Source organism: Salvelinus namaycush, chromosome 26 (assembly GCF_016432855.1).
Source record: "Salvelinus namaycush isolate Seneca chromosome 26, SaNama_1.0, whole genome shotgun sequence".
NCBI classification, from domain to species: domain Eukaryota; kingdom Metazoa; phylum Chordata; class Actinopteri; order Salmoniformes; family Salmonidae; genus Salvelinus; species Salvelinus namaycush.
Window position 1 is genome coordinate 36,853,661 of NC_052332.1, and position 26,255 is coordinate 36,879,915.

The 26,255-nt window shown below is 49.1% G+C and overlaps 1 protein-coding gene across 1 annotated transcript; it reads left to right on the forward strand.

Annotated features, from left to right (window-relative positions):
* The first annotated feature begins 694 nt into the window (after positions 1-694).
* Positions 695-23,661, forward strand: smg6 (SMG6 nonsense mediated mRNA decay factor). The gene is made up of 18 exons (XM_038964769.1): positions 695-2,092; positions 2,249-2,441; positions 2,881-2,991; positions 3,166-3,272; positions 8,482-8,560; positions 9,028-9,138; positions 9,388-9,603; positions 13,383-13,444; positions 13,694-13,839; positions 14,482-14,595; positions 15,742-15,910; positions 18,002-18,224; positions 18,382-18,561; positions 18,796-18,945; positions 21,571-21,715; positions 22,015-22,268; positions 22,465-22,546; positions 22,846-23,661. Exons 1-18 carry the CDS (start codon positions 747-749, stop codon positions 22,974-22,976), a joined length of 3,819 nt encoding a protein of 1,272 aa, XP_038820697.1. The 5' UTR covers positions 695-746; the 3' UTR covers positions 22,977-23,661.
* The last annotated feature ends 2,594 nt before the right edge of the window (positions 23,662-26,255 follow it).

Consider the following 26,255-nt stretch of genomic DNA (forward strand, 5'->3'; position numbering starts at 1 on the left):
TCAGGAGAGAGCCAGCCCCACAAAAAGAGACTGGAGGAGAGAGAGGGGGAGGGGAGGAGAAGGGGAGGAGAGAGACAGGCAAAGCAGCAGCGGCAGTCTCAGACCCTATATCAGAGAACCTGACTGGGAACATGGAGAAACTCCGTGTGACTGTCCCAGACGGGAGAGAGGAGGAGGATGAGAGACGAGGAGGAGGAGAGAAAGGAGAAGGTCAGGAAGTAGACAGGAGGAAGAAGGCTAGCGGTGAGGGCAGGAGGAGCAGAGGAGTTGAGGGAGGAGGAGCAAATGGAGGTGAGAAGACAGAGGAGGAGAAGAGAGAGAGGGGAAACCGCAGGAACAGAGGAGGAGGAGGGGAGAAGGGGGGCAATCAGGACTCCAGGAGAAGAGGAAGAGGGGAAGGAGGAGGGGGGAAGGGTGAGCGAGTGATGAAAGAGACAAATAAGAGAGAGTCAGAGGGGGAAGCAAACCGTCCTGCAGATACACAGCCAACAAAAGGAAGAGAAAAACAGAGGGATAGAGAGAAGGAAAGAGAGGAACCGAGGGATAGGGAGATGGAGAGGGACAAGCAGAGAGGGAACAACAGACCCCGAGACATAGACAGAGAGAGGGATGGAGAGATGGAGAGGGACAAGCAGAGAGGGAACAACAGACCCCGAGACATAGACAGAGAGAGGGATGGAGAGATGGAGAGAAACAGAGAGAGGCCAGCGGAGGGGAACGAGAGGAACAGAGAGAGGGATGGAGAGATGGAGAGAAACAGAGAGAGGGATGGAGAGATGGAGAGGAACAGAGAGAGGCCAGCGGAGGGGAACGAGAGGAGCAGAGTCAACACTAGTCCTAACAACAACCACCACCACCCATCATCATCCTCTAAGCGTTACTCCAAGTCAGACATCAGAAGACCCAGGAACCGCACCTACAGCACCAGCTCTGCCAGCAGTGGCACCAGTCTGGACGGACCTGGACTGGGACAGGGAGCGGGGTTGGGGGAGGACAGGGCCCGACGAGACCGGTTGGGGCGCAGGGAGCGAGAGAGAGGGGAGGGAGGAGGAGGTCAGCTCCAGAACAGGAGGAGAAGCACCAGAGACTCCTCTACTGACTCACTGGAAGAGAGCAAGGTGGGAGACTGGATGGATGAGAGGAGGAGGAGGAGGAGAGACGGAGGAGAGGAGGACTGGAGCCCTGAGAGGAGGAAGAGGCGGGAGGAGAGCAGAGGGACAGGAGGGAGGCACAGAGGAGGAGGAGGGAGAGGAGGTCTCCTGAGAATATCTCACAGTGACAGACAGTCAGGCTCCTCCCAGGCTACCTCAGGCCCCGGCGAGGACCCCCAGGGGCGACGCAGACAGGGCACTGGGCCTCGCAGCAGGGGGAGGGGCATCCTCATCCTCCCCGCCCACACCAACCTCTCCAATTCGCCGGGGGAGCCCGGGCCGAGGCTACTGTTTGGTGGGATCCGTGGAGGAAGAGAGGCGGGGCTAGGGAGAGGAGGAGGGCGGGGCGGAGGAACAAGGCGTCTCTGGGACCCGAACAACCCCGACCAGAAACCCGCCCTCGGGCTCTCCCAGCATGCATCGCTCCAGCAGCAGCAGCCCATGTACCTGCAGACAGGCGTTGGTTACGGAGCGCTGCATTTCCTGGATACAGATGACGAGGCTGCAGGGAGTCCCCCGGTCCGCCAGGGGGAGCACTTCCACCTCCAGCAGCAGGCTGCAGCCATGGCCCAGGCCTTCTACAAGTACCAGAACTCTGACAACCCTTACCCTTACAACGCCAACCCGAACCCCAACACACGCTACCCCTACCCTTACCACACTATGCCCGCTGGCCCTTACCTGATCCCCCCCTCTAACGACATGTACCACCCGGGTCAGTTCTACGGGGGGTACAGGGGCCAGGGGTACCCGGATGGACCCGAGGCTGCAGCAGGGGGTGGATCCGGAGCAGGTGTAACCCCTGAGGAGGCTGGGCAACATGCCAGAGGAGAGCTGGGGAGACTGCTGAGAGCTGCAGACAGTCAGGAGTTACAGCTCACTAACCTGTTGTCTCGAGACAGACTCAGTGCTGATGGACTGGACCGCATGGCTCAGCTCAGGTAAGATAGAGAGGAGAGGAAGCGACAGCTCACTAACCTGCTAATGGAGGAGGGGGGGGGGGGGGGGGGGTGGAGGAATGGTGAAAGCTGCAACCTGCTGTCTAAAAACAGACTATGCTCCTTTCTTTATCTTGTCTTCCCCCCCTCCCCCTCCAGAGCTGACCTGTTGACCCTGTACGAGCGTGTGATCCTAACAGACATAGAGTTCAGTGACAGCCAGAACCTGGACCAGGCTCTATGGAAGAACGTGTTCTACCAGGTTATAGAGCGCTTCAGACAGCTCCTCAAAGATCCCAGCGGAGACTCAGCTCCGCGCATCACCACCATGCTGCTGACACTGCTGGACGAGGTACACACACTGAACACACAGCATGTACACACACAGGCATCAATCAGCCGTTACCTAAAACACATGTAAATATTGGACTATAAATTGTGCCTTCCTTTATTGTATTTACGCTGAAATGTTTATTCTATTCTACTGAGAAATGTACTTTTTGTTCCTATTCTTATCTTTCATTATTTATTATTGTTGTTGCATTATCCAAAAAGGAACCTGCAAGTAAGCATTTTGTGGGACGGTGTATATCATGTGTGTAAACCATACATACGACTAATAAAACTTAACTTGAAACACATACAGACAGACAAACACCATGTACAGACACACACACAAGCACTGATTGTGTGAACAGCACTGTAATGCGAATAGGTGTTGGTGACTGTATGCAGACTACATTTCTTCAGGGTACTAAACTTTTTCTCTCATGCTGTTGTTTGTTTCCCAGGGGGCAGTATTCTTTGATGCGCTGCTGCAGAAGCTTCAGATGGTGTTTCAGTTTAAACTGGAGGATTACATGGACGGCATGGCCATCAGACCACGACCACTACGCAAAACGGTAACGTGTGTGTGTGTGTGTGTGTGTGTGTGTGTGTGTGTGTGTGTGTGTGTGTGTGTGTGTGTGTGTGTGTGTGTGTGTGTGTGTGTGTGTGTGTGTGTGTGTGTGTGTGTGTGTGTGTGTGTGTGTGTGTGTGTGTGTGTAATTAACCATGTTTAATGTGTGTTGGTTCAGGTGAGGTATGCTCTGATCAGTGCCCAGCGGTGTTTGATCTGTCAGGGGGACATCGCCCGTTACCGGGAGCAGGCCAGCGACTCGGCTAACTATGGCAAGGCCCGCAGGTACGTAGCACGTCAACCGTGGCTATTGGCTACCACAAAACACATATTTGTCTGACCATTCATACATGTCCATTCATGTGTGTTCCTGCTCGTGTTCCTGCTCGTGTTCCTGCTCGTGTTCCTGCTCGTGTTCCTGTGTGTTCCTGCTCGTGTTCCTGCTCGTGTTCCTACTCGTGTTCCTGTGTGTTCCTGCTCGTGTTCCTGCTCGTGTTCCTGCTCGTGTTCCTGCTCGTGTTCCTGCTCGTGTTCCTGCTCGTGTTCCTACTCGTGTTCCTGTGTGTTCCTGCTCGTGTTCCTACTCGTGTTCCTGTGTGTTCCTGCTCGTGTTCCTGCTCGTGTTCCTACTCGTGTTCCTGCTCGTGTTCCTGCTCGTGTTCCTGCTCGTGTTCCTGCTCGTGTTCCTACTCGTGTTCCTACTCGTGTGCCTGTGTGTTCCTGCTCGTGTTCCTACTCGTGTTCCTACTCGTGTTCCTGTGTGTTCCTGCTCGTGTTCCTACTCGTGTTCCTACTCGTGTTCCTGTGTGTTCCTGCTCGTGTTCCTGCTCGTGTTCCTGCTCGTGTTCCTGCTCGTGTTCCTACTCGTGTTCCTACTCGTGTTCCTGTGTGTTCCTACTCGTGTTCCTACTCGTGTTCCTGTGTGTTCCTGCTCGTGTTCCTACTCGTGTTCCTGTGTGTTCCTGCTCGTGTTCCTGCTCGTGTTCCTACTCGTGTTCCTGCTCGTGTTCCTGCTCGTGTTCCTACTCGTGTTCCTGCTCGTGTTCCTGCTCGTGTTCCTGCTCGTGTTCCTGCTCGTGTTCCTGCTCGTGTTCCTGCTCGTGTTCCTGCTCGTGTTCCTGCTCGTGTTCCTGCTCGTGTTCCTGCTCGTGTTCCTGCTCGTGTTCCTGTTCGTGTTCCTGCTCGTGTTCCTGTTCGTGTTCCTGCTCGTGTTCCTGCTCGTGTTCCTACTCGTGTTCCTGCTCGTGTTCCTGCTCGTGTTCCTGCTCGTGTTCCTGCTCGTGTTCCTGCTCGTTTCTCCACAATGGAGAAAACGGTGTGCTTTTTGTTCTCAGGTCTCTTTTGCTAAATATATTTTTCTCAGGGAGACTATTTCCTGACTAGTAAATGTAGCTTATACCACAGCATTGTTGAATGCTAATTTCTGATTGGCTAGAAGGGCATTCTAGAATGTACAATTAAACCAGATAATGGGAGAGTTGGAAAACAAATCGTAACACCTTGATGCAATATGGACCTACACATGCCGCCTATACTTGCTACACAGTTACAGAAAGCTAAACCAACAACCACACTGTCGTGTCTTTAGTATCATTAAAGGTGAAGACAATTCTCTGTAATTATTATTACGTGATTAAACTAATCATGTAAATGTAATTAACTAGGAAGTCGGGGCACCATGGAAAATATTCAGATTACAAGTTATAATTTTTTGAATATACCTCATCAGATATTTGAATATCTGATCAATTAGTCTTCTATTAATTAATTATTATTATTATTACCTTCGTCAGTCTCATCTGAACTTCGTAAATGGTTGGTTATCTGCACGAACCCACCCTTTACTATAAATCATCCATACACCAATTGGCTCAATTATTTATTTACTAACTAATGAAACAATTACAGAATATACAATACATAATAACATTATACAGTAAAATGCCGTCTCTAGTGTACTAAACAAGACAAACCAGTTGGGTTATAACATGGTAAATTCAGAGAGAAGAGAAGGAGGTTTTGGAAGGAAGACTAAGGAACATTGGTCTTCATAGGACCTGGGAAGCTATTCTCACATAATGACATATGCCACTAACGATCGCTCATTCGGGAAAAGCAATACATTGTATTTACGTGAAGCTGGTGATGTGAGGCTCTGGTTTGCCCAGTCGATGTCGCCCTTTATGGAATCTTCCGGGTCGTCGTGTGAGAAGTTCACGTGGTCGGAGAGGTTCATCTCTGGAGATTGGTCCACGTCGGTCAGTGTTGTCGTACTAGATTTGCTACCTTTCCAGCTGCAGTCTGATAGGCTGTCATCTACGACTCATTTCTTCTTGAGTGATCAATAGTTCAGAGTTCATACCATTTCAAGCTCCCATGTTTCCTGGCCTGTATGGTTGACATTAGAATTAGCCCTTTTAAAACGTGAAGACAAATCCTCACGGTATTCGGAACTTGAGTGACTTTTCGTTATGTAGAGTGGATGTCCAACTATTCGCCAACACAGCTCACGCTGGGGTTTGCTTAGTTCAATGTGAATTGGGTCATGGGGGCTCTTATAGAAATGTAGAAAAGGGGTTGGTTCATAATTTCCAACCAATGCCTATTCACTTGATTTTGGCTACTGACGTAGTTAAACTTTACAGGGAAGACAATTTTCTCATTTTAAAAGTTAACATCACATTACATCATTTCGTAAATAGTTTCATCTTTAGTTTAATCTTTCTCATTCATTTTATATAAGAATTAGATGCGAACCTCATAGCTCAGGCACCTGTATAAACAGAGTTAGGGTAATGTGGCTGTATGAGGTCATGAACATGAGACAAAACGGACGGGTCGTAGCTGGCTTCTCCACTGACCGTTTTCACATTCTCCAAAATAGGACTATTGTTCCATTCTCAAATTCTGCGATGTAGTAGAATTGGACGGGAGAATCCCTTTGTTTTACTGTGAAGCTCTCTCTCAATTGCATGGTCAGGGAGAGTCTCTGTGGTATTTACGACGTGGTTGTAAGGTCGTAAAACTGCCCCGTAAAACTGTGTGTGTATGTGGGGTGTTCGCATCTCTGCTAGCCAATTCACTGAAAGGGCCAGCGTCGACAATGCAAACCGAAATTGGAATCATTGTAAACGCAGGTCCAACGAGGAAAAACATAGCTAGCTAGCATTTCTTTGTTTTTGCAGTGACATATTTTTATGGAGCATCTGATGACCTAACAGTGATGAACATTGATTTATCTCGTACCTACTGATGCAGTCGTGACGCAAGTGGCGCTATGCAGGTTAAACAAAAGTAAATGCAGAAACGGAACATAAAGAACGAACAACTGGGTCGTGTCCATAAATATCAAACCAACTGAACGAACAACTGGGTCGCGTCCATAAATATCAAACCAACTGAATGAACAACTGTTGTTGTTATTTATCTTTTTGCTCTTTTGCACCCCAATATCTCTACTTGCTCATCATCATCTACACATCTATCACTCCAGTGTTAATGCTAAATTGTAATTATTTTGCCTCTATGGTCTATTTATTGCCTTACCCCCCTAATCTTCTACATTTGCACACACTGTATATAGATTCTTCTATTGTGTTATTGAGTACGTTTGTTTATCCCATGTGGAGCTCTGTGTTGTTGTTTTTGTCGCACTGCTTTGCTTTATCTTGGCCAGGTCGCAGTTGTAAATAAAGGTACAATTTATAAAATGTAAAAATGAAATATCCCCTATTTATTTTTTTAGGCTATTTTCTCTTGGACCATATGGTCTATCTACTAAAAACTGTTGGAAAATATATATTTTTACATTTGACATATTTTTACATTCATATATATATATGAATGTAAAAAAGGTAGTTATTAAAGTATAAATTACCAAAGTTGCAATAGATTGCCGTAGATTTTCTGTTAATTACCAAAATTACAGGATTCCAGTAACTTTAGTAAATTAACGGTGGCTATCAAATCACATGCGCCGAATACAACCGTGAAATGCTTACTTACAAGCCCTTAAACAACAATGCAGTTCAAGAAATAGTAAAGAAAATATTTACTAAATAAACTAAAGTAAAAAATAAAATAAAAAGTAACACAAAATTACTTAACAATACTGAGGCTATATACAGGGGGTACCGGTACCGAGTCAATGTGCGGGGGTACAGGTTAGTCAAGGTAATTTGTACATCTAGGTATGGCTAAAGTGACTATGCATAGATAATAAACAGTGAGTTGCAGCAGTGTAAAAACAAAGGGGGGAGGTCAATGTAAATAGTCCGGGTGGCCGTTTTATTAATTGTCTTTTGAACCTAGACTTGGCCCTCCGGTACCGCTTGCTGTGCGGTAGCAGAGAGAACAGTCTATGACTTGGGTGACTAGAGTCGTTGACACATTTTTGGGCCTTCCTCTGATACCGCCTAGTATATAGGTCCTGGATGGCAGGAAGCTTGGCCCCAGTGATGTACTGGGCCGTACGCACTACCCTCTGTAGTGCCTTACGGTCGGATGCCGAGCAGTTGCCATACCAGGCGGGGATGCAAGCAGTGAGGATGCTCTCGATGGTGCAGCTGTAGAACTTTTTGAGCATCTGGGGAGCCATGACAAATCTTTTCCGTATCCTGAGTGGGAAAGGTGTTGCTGTCTTGGTGTGTTTGGACCATGATAGTTCGTTGGTGATGTGGACACCTAGGAACTTGAAAGTCTCGACCCGCTCCACTACAGCCCCGTTGACGTTAATGGGGGCCTGTTCATCCCTCCTTTTCCTGTAGTCCACGATCAGCTCCTTTGTCTTGCTCACATTGAGGGAGAGGTTGTTGTCTTATCACCACACTGCCAGGTCTCTGACCTCATCCCTATAGGCTGTCTCATCGTTGTCGGTGATCAGGCCTACCACTGTTGTATCGTCAGCAAACTTAATGATGGAGTTTGAGTTGTTCTTGGCCACGCAGTCGTGGGTGAACAGGGAGTACAGGAGGGGACTAAGCACGCACCCTTGTTGGTCCACGGTGTTGAGGATCAGTGTGGCAGAAGTGTTGTTGCTTACCCTTACCACTTGGGGGCGGCCCGTCAGGAAGTACAGGATCCAGTTGCAGAGGGAGGTGTTTAGTCCCAGGGTCCTTAGCTTCGTGATGAGCTTTGAGGGCACTATGGTGTTGAACGCTGAGCTGTAGTCAATAAACATCATTCTCACATAGGTGTTTATTTTGTCCAGGTGGAAAAGGGCAGTGTGGATTGAGATTGCGTCATCTGTGGATCTGTTGGGCGGTATGCGAACACTTCATGACCTGTTTAAAGGTCTTGCTCACATCGGCTACGGAGAGCGTGATCACACAGTTGTCCGGAACAGCTGGTGCTCTCATGCATGCTTCAGTGTTGCTTGCCTCGAAGCCAGCTTTACAACCCCTACATAGGAGTGGTCTCTCTTTTGTGTAAAGTCATCTTCTCTTCTCTCTCTTCCTTCTCCCTCTTCTTCCCTCCTCTTCCTCCTCCTGTCTAGTTGGTACCTGAAGGCCCAGCAGATTGCTCCTAAGAACGGACGACCCTACAACCAGCTTGCCCTGCTGGCTGTCTACACGGTGAGAGGATGTGTTATTTTCTACAGTAGATGAGACGAGACAAATATCTGCTGTGTTGTGTTGATGTAATGCTGTGTAAAGTATGTATTGCTGACCGCTCCCCCAAAAAAAATAATTTCCATGAAAATGGTGAATAATGTATATAGTTAGTAATATTTTGAGAGAGAAAACCGACAGACACAAGAAAGATCACTCACATCTCTCTCTCTCTCTCTCTCTATCTCTCTCTCTCTCTCTCTCTCTCTCTCTTTCTCTCTCTCTCTGTCTGTCTCTCTGTGTCTCTCTCTCTCTCTCTCTCTCTCTCTCTCTCTCTCTCTCTCTGTCTCTCTCTCTCTGTCTCTGTTTCTCTCTCGCTCTCTCTCTCTCTCTCTCTCTCTCTCTCTCTCTCTCTCTCTCTCTCTCTGTCTCTCTCTTTCTCTCTCTCTCTCTCTCTCTCTCTCTCTCTCTCTCTCTCTGTCTCTCTCTAGAAGAGGAAGTTGGATGCAGTGTATTATTACATGCGTAGCCTGGCGGCCTCCAATCCCATCCTCACTGCCAAGGAGAGCCTCATGAGTCTGTTTGAAGAGGCCAAACGCAAGGTCAGACACGCACACACACACACACACACACACACACACACACACACACACACACACACACACACACACACACACACACACACACACACACACTGGCCACATATACACCTATAGCTCAACCGACACTGCTTTCATAGACCAGCTAATTTATTCATAGACCAAACACATCCAAGCCTTTCATCTCCTGGTTCTGTCCCCTGCTTGTGTATTCTGTATATATGACCTCTGACCCCTTGACCCCCCCCCCAGGCGGACCAGATGGGACGGAGGCAGGAGTCAGAAGGGGGTTCCAGGGGTCCGGGGGTCCAGGGTGGAGGAAGAGGACGGGGGGAGCAGGGGGCCAGAGTAGAGATCTGGCTTCGCCCAGTCGTCCAGGCAGGGGCTCTCTCATCGCACCGCGGGGGCAGCGAGTCCAGTAGAGACTCTGAACAGGACGGAGAGCTCGGCAACCTCAGCGCTAGTGATGTGAGTATAATACACACATACGTATGCACCCACGCACACTCACTCTTTATGGCTTCTCTTCTGCTTCTCTTCCGGTTCTGTTACAGTTCTTCTATATTGGACGTTGTTAATACTCCTCTGTGTCTCTTTGTGTCCATCTGTGGGTGTGCACATCTTCACTCATGCGCCAGAAGAAGTATACTTCATGGTAGCCACACACACACACACACACACACACACACACACACACACACACACACACACACACACACACACACACACACACACACAGCCACACAGCCACATAGACACACACAGCCACATAGACACACACAGAAATGGAGGCACACATGACCTTGTTTACAGACACACAACAGGAACTATTCACCATTATACATCTCTCTCTCTGTGTCGGTCTTTCTGTCTTTCCAGCTCATATTCCCCTCTTCCTCTCCTTGCAAAAAAAATCTAAAACCTGTTTTTGCTTTGTCATTATGGCTTATTGTGTGTCGATTGATGAGGGGGAAGAAATAATTTAATCAATTTTAGAATAAGGCTGTAATGTTACAAAATGTGGGAAAAGAGAAGTGGTCTGAATAATTTCTGAATGCACTGTACATGCTGTCACTCTCTTAAATACCTCTGGTTCTCAGGTTCCCTTGTCCACAGGGCACAGTCAGAGAAACACACCTATATTCTCTCTCTCACACACAGACACACGCACACAGACAGACATAAACACACATATACACACACTAGAGATGTTTTCTCTCCCAGGAAGTGATGGCTCTGTGACTCACCCTCCGTAGTGGACAGACAGAGTGCGTCGTGGGCCGCGGCGCTCTCGCCGTCTCCATGGAGATACGCCCTCGTAAACACATCCACACACACACATACGCAGGCAGACACACACACACACACACATACGCAGGCAGACACACAAACACACACACACACAGTCTTGTATAACTAACCTTGTTGGCAACACACAATTTAGTCCCATTCAAAATACAATTTTCCCTAACCCCTAAACCTAACCCGTACACTAACCTTAACCAAAAAACCTAACCCTAAACCCAATTTTTGTTAGTTTACTTTTCTTGTGGGGACTTCTAGTTAAACATGTCCAGACACACACAAGCAGGCAGAAACATGTAAACACACTGCGTAGCAAGCAGAGCAGCACCTCTCTCCCATGTTTCGCAGGCTGCGTAGCAAGCAGAGCAGCACCTCTCTCCCATGTTTCGCAGGCTGCGTAGCAAGCAGAGCAGCACCTCTCTCCCATGTTTCACAGGCTGCGTAGCAAGCAGAGCAGCACCTCTCTCCCATGTTTCACATGCTGCAAGCAAGCAGAGCAGCACCTCTCTCCCATGTTTCGCAGGCTGCGTAGCAAGCAGAGCAGCACCTCTCTCCCATGTTTCGCAGGCTGCGTAGCAAGCAGAGCAGCACCTCTCTCCCATGTTTCGCAGGCTGCGTAGCAAGCAGAGCAGCACCTCTCTCCCATGTTTCGCAGGCTGCGTAGCAAGCAGAGCAGCACCTCTCTCCCATGTTTCACAGGCTGCGTAGCAAGCAGAGCAGCACCTCTCTCCCATGTTTCACAGGCTGCGTAGCAAGCAGAGCAGCACCTCTCTCCCATGTTTCACAGGCTGCGTAACAAGCAGAGCAGCACCTCTCTCCCATGTTTCGCAGGCTGCGTAGCAAGCAGAGCAGCACCTCTCTCCCATGTTTCGCAGGCTGCGTAGCAAAGCAAGCAGAGCAGCACCTCTCTCCCATGTTTCACAGGCTGCGTAGCAAGCAGAGCAGCACCTCTCTCCCATGTTTCACAGGCTGCGTAGCAAGCAGAGCAGCACCTCTCTCCCATGTTTCGCAGGCTGCGTAGCAAGCAGAGCAGCACCTCTCTCCCATGTTTCGCAGGCTGCGTAGCAAGCAGAGCAGCACCTCTCTCCCATGTTTCGCAGGCTGCGTAGCAAGCAGAGCAGCACCTCTCTCCCATGTTTCACAGGCTGCGTAGCAAGCAGAGCAGCACCTCTCTCCCATGTTTCACAGGCTGCGTAGCAAGCAGAGCAGCACCTCTCTCCCATGTTTCACAGGCTGCGTAACAAGCAGAGCAGCACCTCTCTCCCATGTTTCGCAGGCTGCGTAGCAAGCAGAGCAGCACCTCTCTCCCATGTTTCACAGGCTGCGTAGCAAGCAGAGCAGCACCTCTCTCCCATGTTTCACAGGCTGCGTAGCAAGCAGAGCAGCACCTCTCTCCCATGTTTCACAGGCTGCGTAGCAAGCAGAGCAGCACCTCTCTCCCATGTTTCGCAGGCTGCGTAGCAAGCAGAGCAGCACCTCTCTCCCATGTTTCGCAGGCTGCGTAGCAAGCAGAGCAGCACCTCTCTCCCATGTTTCGCAGGCTGCGTAGCAAGCAGAGCAGCACCTCTCTCCCATGTTTCGCAGGCTGCGTAGCAAGCAGAGCAGCACCTCTCTCCCATGTTTCGCAGGCTGCGTAGCAAGCAGAGCAGCACCTCTCTCCCATGTTTCGCAGGCTGCGTAGCAAGCAGAGCAGCACCTCTCTCCCATGTTTCACAGGCTGCGTAGCAAGCAGAGCAGCACCTCTCTCCCATGTTTCACAGGCTGCGTAGCAAGCAGAGCAGCACCTCTCTCCAATGTTTCACAGGCTGCGTAGCAAGCAGAGCAGCACCTCTCTCCCATGTTTCGCAGGCTGCGTAGCAAGCAGAGCAGCACCTCTCTCCCATGTTTCACAGGCTGCGTAACAAGCAGAGCAGCACCTCTCTCCCATGTTTCGCAGGCTGCGTAGCAAGCAGAGCAGCACCTCTCTCCCATGTTTCACAGGCTGCGTAGCAAGCAGAGCAGCACCTCTCTCCCATGTTTCGCAGGCTGCGTAGCAAGCAGAGCAGCACCTCTCTCCCATGTTTCGCAGGCTGCGTAACAAGCAGAGCAGCACCTCTCTCCCATGTTTCACAGGCTGCGTAACAAGCCATTTCCCAAGTTGAAACACCGTTCCAAATGTTTTTTGTTGTTGTGTTTTTTACATGTCGTTCGACTATCCGGGATATCTGTAGAAATATATATATATATTATTTGAATAGTGAAATAATTTAAAATGCCCATTACTAACACACACACACGCATATCCATGTGTCAAACCTGTTAGTTAACAGACTTCCCCATGACTAAATCAGTAGTTAATGAGAAATGTCTGTTTTTGTGTCTGGAAGACTGTTTACCATAGTTTAATCTTCCTCTCTTTTTCTTTTCATCTCTTCAATTACCTTTGTTGTTTTTCTGATGTAAGTTGGCCTATAGTCAGGTTCTGGTGCCCACCTTTCTGCTCAGTCTCTTTCACCTACCTAGCTGTTATAACCAGTCACCTTCACCTAGCTGTTATAACCAGTGTTATAACCAATCACCTTCACCTAGCTGTTATAACCAGTGTTATAACCAGTCACCTTCACCTAGCGGTTATAACCAGTGTTATAACCAGTCCCGTTCACCTAGCGGTTATAACCAGTCCCGTTCACCTAGCTGTTATAACCAATGTTATAACCAGTCCCGTTCACCTAGCTGTTATAACCAGTGTTATAACCAGTCCCGTTCACCTAGCTGTTATAACCAGTGTTATAATCAGTCCCCTTCACCTAGCTGTTATAACCAGTGTTATAACCAGTCCCCTTCACCTAGCAGTTAAATAGCATAGAACAATGAAAGAAGAAGACGACAGGACAGACATGACTAATCAATGCTAGACCTACTATCTGACTCATCAGTGCTCTGTTGCTCCTGTCTGTCTGCAGCTCAATAAGAGGTTCATACTCAGCTTCCTCCACGCTCATGGAAAACTCTTCACTAAAGTGGGGTGAGTTATTTTGGTGTGTGTGTGTGGTCGTGAATTAAATATGTAGACTTCATTTTTTTTTTAAAGCCCGTGTGGTTGTGTGTATGCTCTAACACACATATTTCACTGATTAGGCTGTTGTTTTTGAAGAATGATTTTACTTCCAATCACTGTGATATGTGGTTGTCTTACCTACCTTAGTTGAAAGCACTGACTGTAAGTATCTCTGGGTAAGAGTGTTAAATGAGCAACATGTCCACTGTGTGGCAGCATGGAGTCGTTCCCAGCGGTGGTCAGTCGTGTTCTCCAGGAGTTCAGAGTGCTGATCCAACACAGCCCCTCCCCTCTGGGCAGCACACGCATGTTACAGATCATCACCATCAACATGTTCACTATACACAACGCTCAGAGCAGAGGTAACACATGCGCGCACACACACACACACAGAGAGAAAAGTGACCTTGTACAAAAGTATTGTGCAAAAACACTGAAGCCTATGATCTCTTTCTCTCTCCCTCTACCTCCTTCCCCCCTCCCTCTCTCCTTCTCCCCTCTCTCCCTCTCTCTCTCCTACCTCCTTCCCTTCTTCTCTCCCTACCTCCCCCTTCCTCTCTCCTTCTACCTCCTTCCTCCCCTTCTCCCTCGCTCCCCTTCTCCCTCCCTCCCTCCCTCCCATCTCCCTCCCCCTTCCTCTCACTCCTCCCCCTTCCTCCCTCCCTCCCCCTTCCTCTCTCGCTCCCCCTTCCTCTCTCTCCTCCCCCTTCCTCCCTCCCCCTTCCTTCTCCCTTCCTCTCTCTCTCTCCCTCCCTCTACTCCCCCTTCCCTCTCCCTTCCTCTCTCTCTCCCTCCCTCTCCTCTCCCTTCCTCTCTCCCTTCCTCTCTCCCTTCCTCTCTCTCCTCTCCCTTCCCTCTCCCTTCCTCTCTCTCCCTCCCTCTCCTCCCCCTTCCCTCTCCCTTCCTCTCTCTCTCTCTCTCTCCCTCCCTCTCCTCTCCCTTCCTCTCTCTCTCTCCCTCCCCCCCTCTCCCCTCTCCTCCCCCTTCCGTCTCCCTTCCTTTAGGAGGAGATGGTGAGGTGAGATCTGTGTTACAGGAACAGACTACAGCTCTGGGTCTGGCCATGTTCTCTCTGCTGGTCCAACGCTGCACAGAGCTACTGAGAGACACACCTGCAGGTATGTCATTCACAGATGGGATATTTGTATATATTGTATGGTTGTAAAAAGACTGTCTGACTGACACAGTTCATATGAGAGGGAAGAGCACTCTAACCCACTAACTCTCTAACCCACTAACACTCTAACCCACTAACCCACTAACACTCTAACCCACTAACACTCTAACCCACTAACACTCTAAAGCCCACTAACACTCTAACCCACTAACACTCTAACCCGCTAACACTCTAACCCGCTAACACTCTAACCCACTAACACTCTAACCCACTAACACTCTAACCCACTAACACTCTAACCCTCTAACACTCTAACCCTCTAACACTCTAAACCACTAACACTCTAACCCACTAACACTCTAACCCGCTAACACTCTAACCCTCTAACACTCTAAACCACTAACACTCTAACCCACTAACACTCTAACCCGCTAACACTCTAACACTCTAACCCACTAACACTCTAACCCACTAACACTCTAACCCGCTAACACTCTAACCCACTAACACTCTAACCCGCTAACACTCTAACACTCTAACCCGCTAACACTCGAACCCACTAACACTCTAACCCACTAACACTCTAACCCACTAACACTCTAACCCACTAACACTCTAACCCACTAACACTCTAACCCACTAACACTCTAACACTCTAACCCACTAACACTCTAACCCACTAACACTCTAATCCACTAACACTCTAACCCGCTAACACAACCTAACAGGTTACACCGACAAGTATAAGAATATTTTCCAGGGCATATTTTTTTTCAATGATGAATCTGATTATGTTGCATTGGAGAAGTGGGAAGCTAAAAAGGCTAGCTAGCTTGCTATGTTTTTAGCCAGGCTAAAGCCAGCTAGCCAGGCTGCTAGCTACTACTAGCTAGCTAGCTACTACTAGCAAGGTAAGGCGACTCTTCCTTGCTTTCAAAAAATGTAATGACAAATGTTTTTTTACTTTGCTATTGTGAGTGGGACCGGTGAGGATATCATGTTACCAAAAATCCAACTCCACCCACACAGCTTGTATTAACCTTGATGGAGAGGTTTGCCTGACCTATGAACTCTACCCCCTAGGAAGGCAGACATTGATTCTCTTTCTCTCTCTCCCTATCCCTTTCTCCCTCACTCCCTCTCTCAGAGCCCATCCCTGAGGAGGAGAGAGAAGAGGGGGATGAGTGGGAGGAGGGGATGGTGAGAGTTTCTGCCTTCCCATTGGACCTGAGGGAGCTGCTGCCCAGCGTTAAAGTCTGGTCTGATTGGATGCTTGGACACCCCGACCAATGGAATCCTCCGCCTTGTAGTATAGAGTGAGTATACAATCCAAACACAGGACGATCTCCCTGTGGGGAGGTGCTACTGTCTCCTCTCTCTTCCTGTGGGGAGGTGCTACTGTCTCCTCTCTCTTCCTGTGGGGAGGTGCTACTGTCTCCTCTCTCTTCCTGTGGGGAGGTGTTACTGTCTCCTTTCTCTTCCTGTGGGGAGGTGCTACTGTCTCCTCTCTCTTCCTGTGGGGAGGTGCTACTGTCTCCTCTCTCTTCCTGTGGGGAGGTGCTACTGTCTCCTCTCTCTTCCTGTGGGGAGGTGTTACTGTCTCCTCTCTCTTCCTGTGGGGAGGTGCTACTGTCTCCTCTCTCTCCCTGTGAGGAGGTGCTACTGTCTCCTCTCTCTTCCTGTGAGGTGCTACTGTCTCCTCTCTCTTCCTGTGAGGAGGTGCTACTGTCTCCTTTCTCTTCCTGTGGGGAGGTGCTACTGTCTCCTCTCTCTTCCTGTGGGGAGTTGCTACTGTCTCCTCTCTCTTCCTGTGGGGAGGTGCTACTGTCTCCTCTCTCTTCTTGTGGGGAGGTGTTACTGTCTCCTCTCTCTTCCTGTGGGGAGTTGCTACTGTCTCCTCTCTCTTCCTGTGGGGAGGTGTTACTGTCTCCTCTCTTCCTGTGGGGAGGTGTTACTGTCTCCTCTCTCTTCCTGTGGGGAGGTCCTACTGTCTCCTCTCTCTTCCTGTGGGGAGTTGCTACTGTCTCCTCTCTCTTCCTGTGAGGAGGTGCTACTGTCTCCTCTCTCTTCCTGTGGGGAGGTGTTACTGTCTCCTCTCTCTTCCTGTGGGGAGTTGCTACTGTCTCCTCTCTCTTCCTGTGGGGAGGTGTTACTGTCTCCTCTCTCTTCCTGTGGGGAGGTGTTACTGTCTCCTCTCTCTTCCTGTGGGGAGGTCCTACTGTCTCCTCTCTCTTCCTGTGGGGAGGTGCTACTGTCTCCTCTCTCTTCCTGTGGGGAGGTGCTACTGTCTCCTCTCTCTTCCTGTGGGGAGGTGTTACTGTCTCCTCTCTCTTCCTGTGGGGAGGTGCTACTGTCTCCTCTCTCTTCCTGTGGGGAGGTCCTACTGTCTCCTCTCTCTTCCTGTGGGGAGGTGCTACTGTCTCCTCTCTTCCTGTGGGGAGGTGCTACTGTCTCCTCTCTCTTCCTGTGGGGAGGTGCTACTGTCTCCTCTCTCTTCCTGTGGGGAGGTCCTACTGTCTCCTCTCTCTTCCTGTGGGGAGGTGCTACTGTCTCCTCTCTCTTCCTGTGGGGAGGTCCTACTGTCTCCTCTCTCTTCCTGTGGGGAGGTGCTACTGTCTCCTCTCTCTTCCTGTGGGGAGGTGCTACTGTCTCCTCTCTCTTCCTGTGGGGAGGTCCTACTGTCTCCTCTCTCTTCCTGTGGGGAGGTGCTACTGTCTCCTCTCTCTTCCTGTGGGGAGGTGTTACTGTCTCCTCTCTCTTCCTGTGGGGAGGTGTTACTGTCTCCTCTCTCTTCCTGTGGGGAGGTGTTACTGTCTCCTCTCTCTTCCTGTGGGGAGGTGTTACTGTCTCCTCTCTCTTCCTGTGGGGAGGTGTTACTGTCTCCTCTCTCTTCCTGTGGGGAGTTGCTACTGTCTCCTCTCTCTTCCTGTGGGGAGGTGTTACTGTCTCCTCTCTCTTCCTGTGGGGAGGTGTTACTGTCTCCTCTCTCTTCCTGTGGGGAGGTGTTACTGTCTCCTCTCTCTTCCTGTGGGGAGGTCCTACTGTCTCCTCTCTCTTCCTGTGGGGAGGTGTTACTGTCTCCTCTCTCTTCCTGTGGGGAGGTGCTACTGTCTCCTCTCTCTTCCTGTGGGGAGGTGTTACTGTCTCCTCTCTCTTCCTGTGGGGAGGTGTTACTGTCTCCTCTCTCTTCCTGTGGGGAGGTCCTACTGTCTCCTCTCTCTTCCTGTGGGGAGGTGTTACTGTCTCCTCTCTCTTCCTGTGGGGAGGTGTTACTGTCTCCTCTCTCTTCCTGTGGGGAGGTGTTACTGTCTCCTCTCTCTTCCTGTGGGGAGGTGCTACTGTCTCCTCTCTCTTCCTGTGGGGAGGTGTTACTGTACCACACTGATTGTCTCTCGTCTCTCTACCAGTGGCTGTAGCTCTGGTGTGTGGCGTAGCTTGGCCGACCTGTGTAATGCGTTGGCTCGTGTCGACCACGGGGAAGCGCCGCTGTACAAGGCAGACGGGGACGGAGGCGAGGGGGATGAGGAGCTCCGCCTGTTGCTATTGGAGGAGGACAGGCTACTGGCCGGCTTCGTCCCGCTGCTCGCCGCCCCACAGGAACCCTGCTACATAGACCTCACCAGGGATACCGTGAGTTTATACACCATATATACATTGCATACATGCTCTCTCTCTCTTGCTCGCTCGCTCTCTCTCTCTTGCTCGCTCTTTCTCTCCCTCTCTCTCTCTCCCCCTCACTCTTTCCCTTTCTCACTCTCTCCCTTTCTCTCCCTATTTCTCTCTCTAGGTAATAGCAGCAGACTGTAAAAGGGTAACAGTGTTGAAGTATTTCCTGGAGGCTCTGTGTGGACAGGAACAACCTCTCCTGGCCTTCAAGGGAGGGAAGTATGTCTCCATGGCAACCTCTCCCCAACCCAGCAGCCCCGGCGACGCCCACAGTCGACACGACTCACTGACCGAGAGAGAGGTGTTTGTTTGTTTCTCTCTCTTACTTATCAAATGTTATCGCAGGTTCTTCTCCAAGTTTCTCTGTCTCTCAATCCTTGATTATTTGTTTTAAGTCTAGCACTGAGTTAGACACCTGTCTCAACTAGTCACCGTCATGAATGCCTTGGTTAGCTGAATCAGGTGTGGTGTTTTCAGATGTGTGTCTGCTAACATGTCCCTCTGTTCCTCTCTCTCCTGTGGTGCTGTATCTTAGAGCGATGACGTCATCGTGGAGGCGGAGTCGTCTGTTTCCGAGGGGGATGAGGACGGGGGCAGCGAAGATGACATCAGAGAGCTCCGGGCCAGACGCAGCGCCCTCACTAACAGACTGGCTCAGCAGCAACGACGCAGGGACAAGATACAGGTCACACACACACACTATATACACACTCACACACACAGACACACACTCACATAGACAGACACACACACAGACACGCACACACACACACTTTATACACACTCACACACACAGACACACACTCACATACACAGACACACACACACTATATACAGACACACACTATATAAAGTCGTGGCCAAAAGTTTTGAGGATGACACAAATATACATTTTCACAAAGTCTGCTGCCTCAGTTTGTATGATGGCAATTTGCATATACTCCAGAATGTTATGAAGAGTGATCAGAGGAATTGCAATTAATTGCAAAGTCTCTCTTTGCCATGCAAATTAACTGAATCCCCCAAAAAACATTTCCACTGCATTTCAGCCCTGCCACAAAAGGCCCAGCTGACATCATGTCAGGGATTCTCTCGTTAACACAGGTGTGAGTGTTGACGAGGACAAGGCTGGAGATCACTCTGTCATGCTGATTGAGTTCGAATAACAGACTGGAAGCTTCAAAAGGAGGGTGGTGCTCGGAATCATTGTTCTTCCTCTGTCAACCATGATTACCTGCAAGGAAACACGTGCCGTCATCATTGCTTTGCACAAAAAGGGCTTCACAGGCAAGGATATTGCTGTCTGTAAGATTGCACCTAAATCAACCATTCATCGGATCATCAAGAACTTCAAGGAGAGCGGTTCAATTGTTTTGAAGAAGGCTTCAGGGCGCCCAAGAAAGTCCAGCAAGCGCCAGGACCGCCTCCTAAAGTTGATTCAGCTGCGGGATCGGGGCACCACCAGTACAGATCTTTACTCAGGAATGGCAGCAGGCAGGTGTGAGTACATCTGCATGCACAGTGAGGCGAAGACGTTTGGAGGATGGCCTGGTGTCAAGAAGGGCAGCAAAGAAGCCACTTCTCTCCAGGAAAAACATCAGGGACAGACTGATATTCTGCAAAAGGTACAGGGATTGGACTGCTGAGGACTGGGGTAAAGTCATTTTCTCTGACGAATCCCCTTTCCGATTGTTTGGGGCATCCGGAAACAGCTTGTCCCGGGGGAGACAAGGTGAGCGCTACCATCAGTCCTGTGTCATGCCAACAGTAAAGCATCCTGAGACCATTCATATGTGGGGTTGCTTCTCAGCCAAGGGAGTGGGCTCACTCACAATTTTGCCTAAGAACACAGCCATGAATAAAGAATGGTACCAACACATCCTCCGAGAGAAACTTCTCCCAACCATCCAGGAACAGTTTGGTGACGAACAATGCCTTTTCCAGCATGATGGAGCACCTTGCCATAAGGCAAAAGTGATAACTAAGTGGCTTGGGGAACAAAACATCGATATTTTGGGTCCATGGCCAGGAAACTCCCCAGACCTTAATCCCATTGAGAACTTGTGGTCAATCCTCAAGAGGCGGTGGACAACCAAAAACTCACAAATTCCAAGCATTGATTATGCAAGACTGGGCTGCCATCAGTCAGGATGTGGCCCAGAAGTTAATTGACAGCATGCCAGGGCGGATTGCAGATCTCTTGAAAAAGAAGGCTCAACATTGCAAGTATTGACTCAACTTCATGTAATTGTCAATAAAAGCCTTTGACACTTATGAAATGCTTGTAATTATACTTCAGTATTCCATAGTAACATCTGACACAAATATCTAAAGACCCTGAGGCAGCAGACTTTGTAAAAATGTATATTTGTGTCATTCTCAAAACGTTTGGCCACGACTGTACACTACTGTTCAAAAGTTTGGGGTCACTTAGAAATGTCCTTGTTTTTAAAAGAAAAGCAAATGTTTTGTCCATTAAAATAACATCAAATTGATCAGAAATACAGTGTAGACATTGTTAATGTTGTAAATGACTATTGTAGCTGGAAACGTCTGATTTTTAATGGAATATCTACATAGGTGTACAGAGGCCCATTATCAGCAACCATCACTCCTGTGTTCCAATGGCATGTTGTGTTAGTTAATCCAAGTTTATAATCTTAAAAGGCGAATTGATCATTAGAAAACCCTTTTGCAATTATATTTCCACAGCTGAAAACTGACCTGATTTAAGATAAGCAGAGTGTTAATATTACTTTATTCCTGTGCATGTAAACATACTCATTGCATGCTCGGAATATGGGACCAAATACTCAACTTTTCACTCATTTATGTACAAGAATCTTTAGGTGTGTCAATTTTGACCCCTACCTTTTTTTGAGGACTTCATAAACAACATCTCTTTCTCTGAGCAATTGTATTGGTATAAAATAATATAATTTCCCCATTTTGTTTGGTGCGTACTATACAGTACCAGTCAAAAGTTTGGGCACGCCTACACATTCAACGTTTTTTCTTTATTTTTACAACGTTGAAAATAGTATAAAAATAAATGAATAAAAACCCTGGAGTAGTTGTGTCAACTTTTAGCTGGTTCTGTGCAGTTCAGCATTGACTTTCTACTGTTATTATAGATCATCTTTTTTAGGGTGTCAATCATTTCGGACGCCACTGTATGTCCTGAATTCTTGAGCGTATTAACCTGTGTGTTAACGTGTGTGTGTGTATGTGCGTTAACATGTGTGTGTGTATACTTGTGTTTATACCATGTAAGGTGTGTTAACATGCGGGTGTGTCTCCCTCCGTGCAGGCGGTGTTACAGACGGGTGGTCAGTTGAAGTTAGAGGTACGTCCTCTTTTCCTGGTTCCAGACACCAATGGCTTCATCGACCACCTGACCGGCCTCAAGACACTGCTGCAGTCTGGGACTTACATACTGGTGGTGCCCCTCATAGGTAACTAGCAGACATTCACACACATTCTCACACACACACACACACACACACACACACACACACACACACACACACACACACACACACACACACACACACACACACACACACACACACACACAAACACCTCACCGGCCTCAAGACACCTCTCCCCCTCCTTTTCTATCCCCCTTCCACCTCTCTCTCCCTCTCCCCGTCACTCGCTCACTCTCGCTCCCTCCCCGTCACTCGCTCACTCTCTCTCCCCCTTAATCTCTTCCCACTGTCTCTCTCCCCCCATCTCTCTCTCCCTTCTCCAGTGATAACAGAGTTGGATGGTCTGGCGAAGGGTCAGGAGAGCTGCGGAGGCTCCGGCGGTGGTCGTGGCGGCGGTGGTTCCCGTGGTAACCCTGGTGCGACTCATGCACGGGCGGTCCAGGAGAAGGCCAAGGTTGCCGTGGCGTTTCTGGAGCGAGGGTTCGAGGCCAGAGAGCCCTGTCTCAGAGCGCTGACCAGCAGAGGAAGTCAACTGGAGTCTATCGCCTTCCGCAGTGAAGACACCTCCGGACAACAGGTGTGTGTGTGTATATAAACACCCAGATCCTCTGTTTACAGTGCGATGTTTTACCATCTGTAGTGTGTGAATTAGTTGGGAGCAGTCTGACTGCATATCAATGCATTTTCATCCAATTTTGGGCTGTCGTTGAAAATCATCTTTAGATTTACCAGTCTCTCCCCCCTACCTCCTCCCTTCCTTTCTCTCTCTTCAGGGGAACAATGATGATGTCATCTTGTCCTGCTGTCTCCACTACTGCAAAGACAAGGCTAAGGACTTCATGCCTGCACAGAGAGGTAGACACTCACACACACATTATGCCTGATTTGTCTGTACTTTTATATTAACCCCCCTCTTTCCCTCTATCCTCTCCTTCCCCCCCCCCCCCCCCCCCCCCCACTTCTTCCACTCTCAACCTCTGCTCCCCTCTCTCCCCCCCTCCCATCCTCTGCTCCCCTCTCTCCCCCCCTCCCAACCTCCCATCCTCTGCTCCCCTCTCTCCCCCCCTCCCAACCTCTGCTCCCCTCCACTCTCTCTCCCCTACCTATTTGCCCTCTTCCTCCCTTCCAACCTCTCTCTCCCCCCTCTCTACCAGACGGTCCGGTGCGGTTGCGTCGGGAGGTGGTTCTTCTGACAGATGACCGTAACCTGCGGGTCAAAGCCCTGACCAGGAATGTGCCGGTCAGAGACATCCCCGCCTTCCTCACCTGGGCCAAAGTGGGCTGAACCGGGTCACACCTTAGACTATGCCCAGAGCACCCAATCAACCAATCAACTGCTGAGAACCGCTGGCCACCTCCCATACCATCGGAGTGGAGGAGGAGCCTGTAAGCTAATGCAGAAGGGAAGACTGATGGAGAAAGCTTTTTTTGTGGAAAAATGAAATATGGAAACTAAAAAGCTTTTTTTTGTGTGTGGAATGAGTTGAATAGGCTGAGAGCTTTTTACCCTCTCGTTGTGATGAGGTGTGTGTGTTTACCGCTGAGCTCAGGGAGCGGGAGGGAGGAGAGGAGCAGGGAGAGTTTTAAGAGATGCAGGAAGGCTGGCCCATGAAGAGAGGTAGAAGACAGAAGGTATTTGTGTTCATTTCTGGTTTCTTCGGTCCAGCCATGCGTCGTGCGTAACTTCTGCAGTGGGTTCACAAGGCCAGCGGCAGTACTTACCTCAGTGGAAACGACAGAGAGGAAGAGAGACATGGAATGGAGAGGGACAGGGAGGTTAGGGCTGGAGGACCAAGGCCCATACCTGACTGAGAAGTTTTATAGTATGTGTCTGTGTGACTGTTTGACTGACAGCTGTCTGGAACCCCAGTGCAGCACAGAGAGAGAGGCTTTGTATTTTATTTATTTAACCTTTATTTAACTAGGCAAGTCAGTTAAGAACAAATTCTTATTTACAATGAGGGCCTACCCCGGGCCAAACTCTGACGACGCTGGGCCGGTTGTGATACAGCCTGGAATCAAACCAGGGTCTGTAGTGATGCCTCACACACTGAGATGAGATGCCTTAGACCGCTGCACCACTCGGGGGAGTGGCATGGGAGTCTGGTTGTAGTATCGGGATACCAGCCAGGTTGTAGTATCGGGATACCAGCCAGGTTGTAGTATCGGGGTACCAGCCAGGTTGTAGTATCGGGATACCAGCCAGGTTGTAGTATCGGGGTACCAGCCAGGTTGTAGTATCGGGATACCAGCCAGGTTGTAGTATCGGGATACCAGCCAGGTTGTAGTATCGGGATACCAGTCAGGTTGTAGTATCGGGATACCAGCCAGGTTGTAGTATCGGGATACCAGTCAGGTTGTAGTATCGGGATACCAGCCAGGTTGTAGTATCGGGATACCAGTCAGGTTGTAGTATCGGGATACCAGCCAGGTTGTAGTATCGGGATACCAGTCAGGTTGTAGTATCGGGGTACCAGCCAGGTTGTAGTATCGGGATACCAGCCAGGTTGTAGTATCGGGGTACCAGCCAGGTTGTAGTATCGGGATACCAGCCAGGTTGTAGTATCGGGATACCAGCCAGGTTGTAGTATCGGGGTACCAGCCAGGTTGTAGTATCGGGGTACCAGCCAGGTTGTAGTATCGGGATACCAGCCAGGTTGTAGTATCGGGGTACCAGCCAGGTTGTAGTATCGGGATACCAGCCAGGTTGTAGTATCGGGGTACCAGCCAGGTTGTAGTATCGGGGTACCAGCCAGGTTGTAGTATAGTGGAGAGGCGGGTACCTTCATCTACACACCCACCTCCAGGTCCCCGTGACCCCGAGCCACACTCTCAGCCTCTGATGACCCGGAAGTGGTCCGTTTCAGTTCCTGTAAAACCATGAAGTGATTTTCATCCCAGTTGCCCAGCAGCTTGTGTTGATTGAGAGTCATTCCCAAGGCTTCTGTAAAGGAACAGATTTAAAGACAAAAAGACAAAGGAAAAATGTTTTGGTATTTTTTAGCATTGCGCGGTGGTGGGAGTGTGTTGTTTCTGAGTTGGCTGGTGTATCCATTGGGAGTGTGTGATGTTTATGCTCTACAGAAGAGCTTTTCTGTCCGCAGACGTTCTCACTCACCTACCCTTTTAGTTTGTTGTTTTTAATGTTTTTAACAGTTTAAATATTATAATAAGATTGAACGTTAGCTTTTAGGTCATTGTATATTTTGTGTGTTTGTTTTCCTTTGTTTTTATCACCACCTATGGGTAACTCGTTCAGCTTCTATAAATTATATATCTATGTTCATTCTAAGTGCAGAACTTTGTGCTGATCTGTTTCTTTATGAGTGGCTAAGACCCGGGCTGCGTCCAAAATGGTACCCTGTGGGCCCTGGTCAAAAGTTGTGCACTAGGCCTATAAGGAACAGTGTGCCAATAGGGTGCCCTACACTGATCATACAATTAACAATGGAATTAGCTTTTGTAGCACTACAGTTGTGGCCAAATGTTTTGAGAATGACACAAATACACAAATAACTTTATTTCCACAAAGTTTGCTGCTTCAGTGTCTTTAGATATTTTTGTCAGATGTTACTATGGAATACTGAAGTATCATTACAAGCATTTCATGAGTGTCAAAGGCTTTTATTAACAATTACATGAAGTTGATGCAAAGAGTCAATATTTGCAGTATTGACCCTTCTTTTTCAAGAGATCTGCAATCCGCCCTGGCATGCTGTCAATTAACTTCTGGGTCACATCCTGACTGATGGCAGCCCATTCTTGCATAATCAATGCTTGGAGTTTGTCAGAATTTGTGGGTTTTTGTTTGTCCACCCGCCTCTTGAGGATTGACCACAAGTTCTCAATGGGATTAAGGTCTGGGGAGTTTCCTGGCCATGGACCCAAAATATCGATGTTTTGTTCCCCGAGCCACTTAATTATCACTTTTGCCTTATGGCAAGGTGCTCCATCATGCTGGAAAAGGCATTGTTCGTCATCAAACTGTTCCTGGATGGTTGGGAGAAGTTGCTCTCAGAGGATGTGTTGGTACCATTCTTTATTCATGGCTGTGTTCTTAGGCAAAATTGTGAGTGAGCCCACTCCCTTGGCTGAGAAGCAACCCCACATATGAATGGTCTCAGGATGCTTTACTGTTGGCATGACACAGGACTGATGGTAGCGCTCACCTTGTCTCCCCCGGGACAAGCTGTTTCCGGATGCCCCAAACAATCAGAAAGGGGATTCATCAGAGAAAATGACTTTACCCCAGTCCTCAGCAGTCCAATCCCTGTACCTTTTGCTGAATATCAGTCTGTCCCTGATGTTTTTCCTGGAGAGAAGTGGCTTCTTTGCTGCCCTTCTTGACACCAGGCCATCCTCCAAAAGTCTTTGCCTCACTGTGCGTGCAGATGCACTCACACCTGCCTGCTGCCATTCCTGAGCAAGCTCTGTACTGGTGGTGCCCCATTCCCGCAGCTGAATCAACTTTAGGAGACGGTCCTAGCGCTTGCTGGACTTTCTTGGGCGCCCTGAGGCCTTCTTCATAACAATTTAACCGCTCTCCTTGAAGTTCTTGATGATC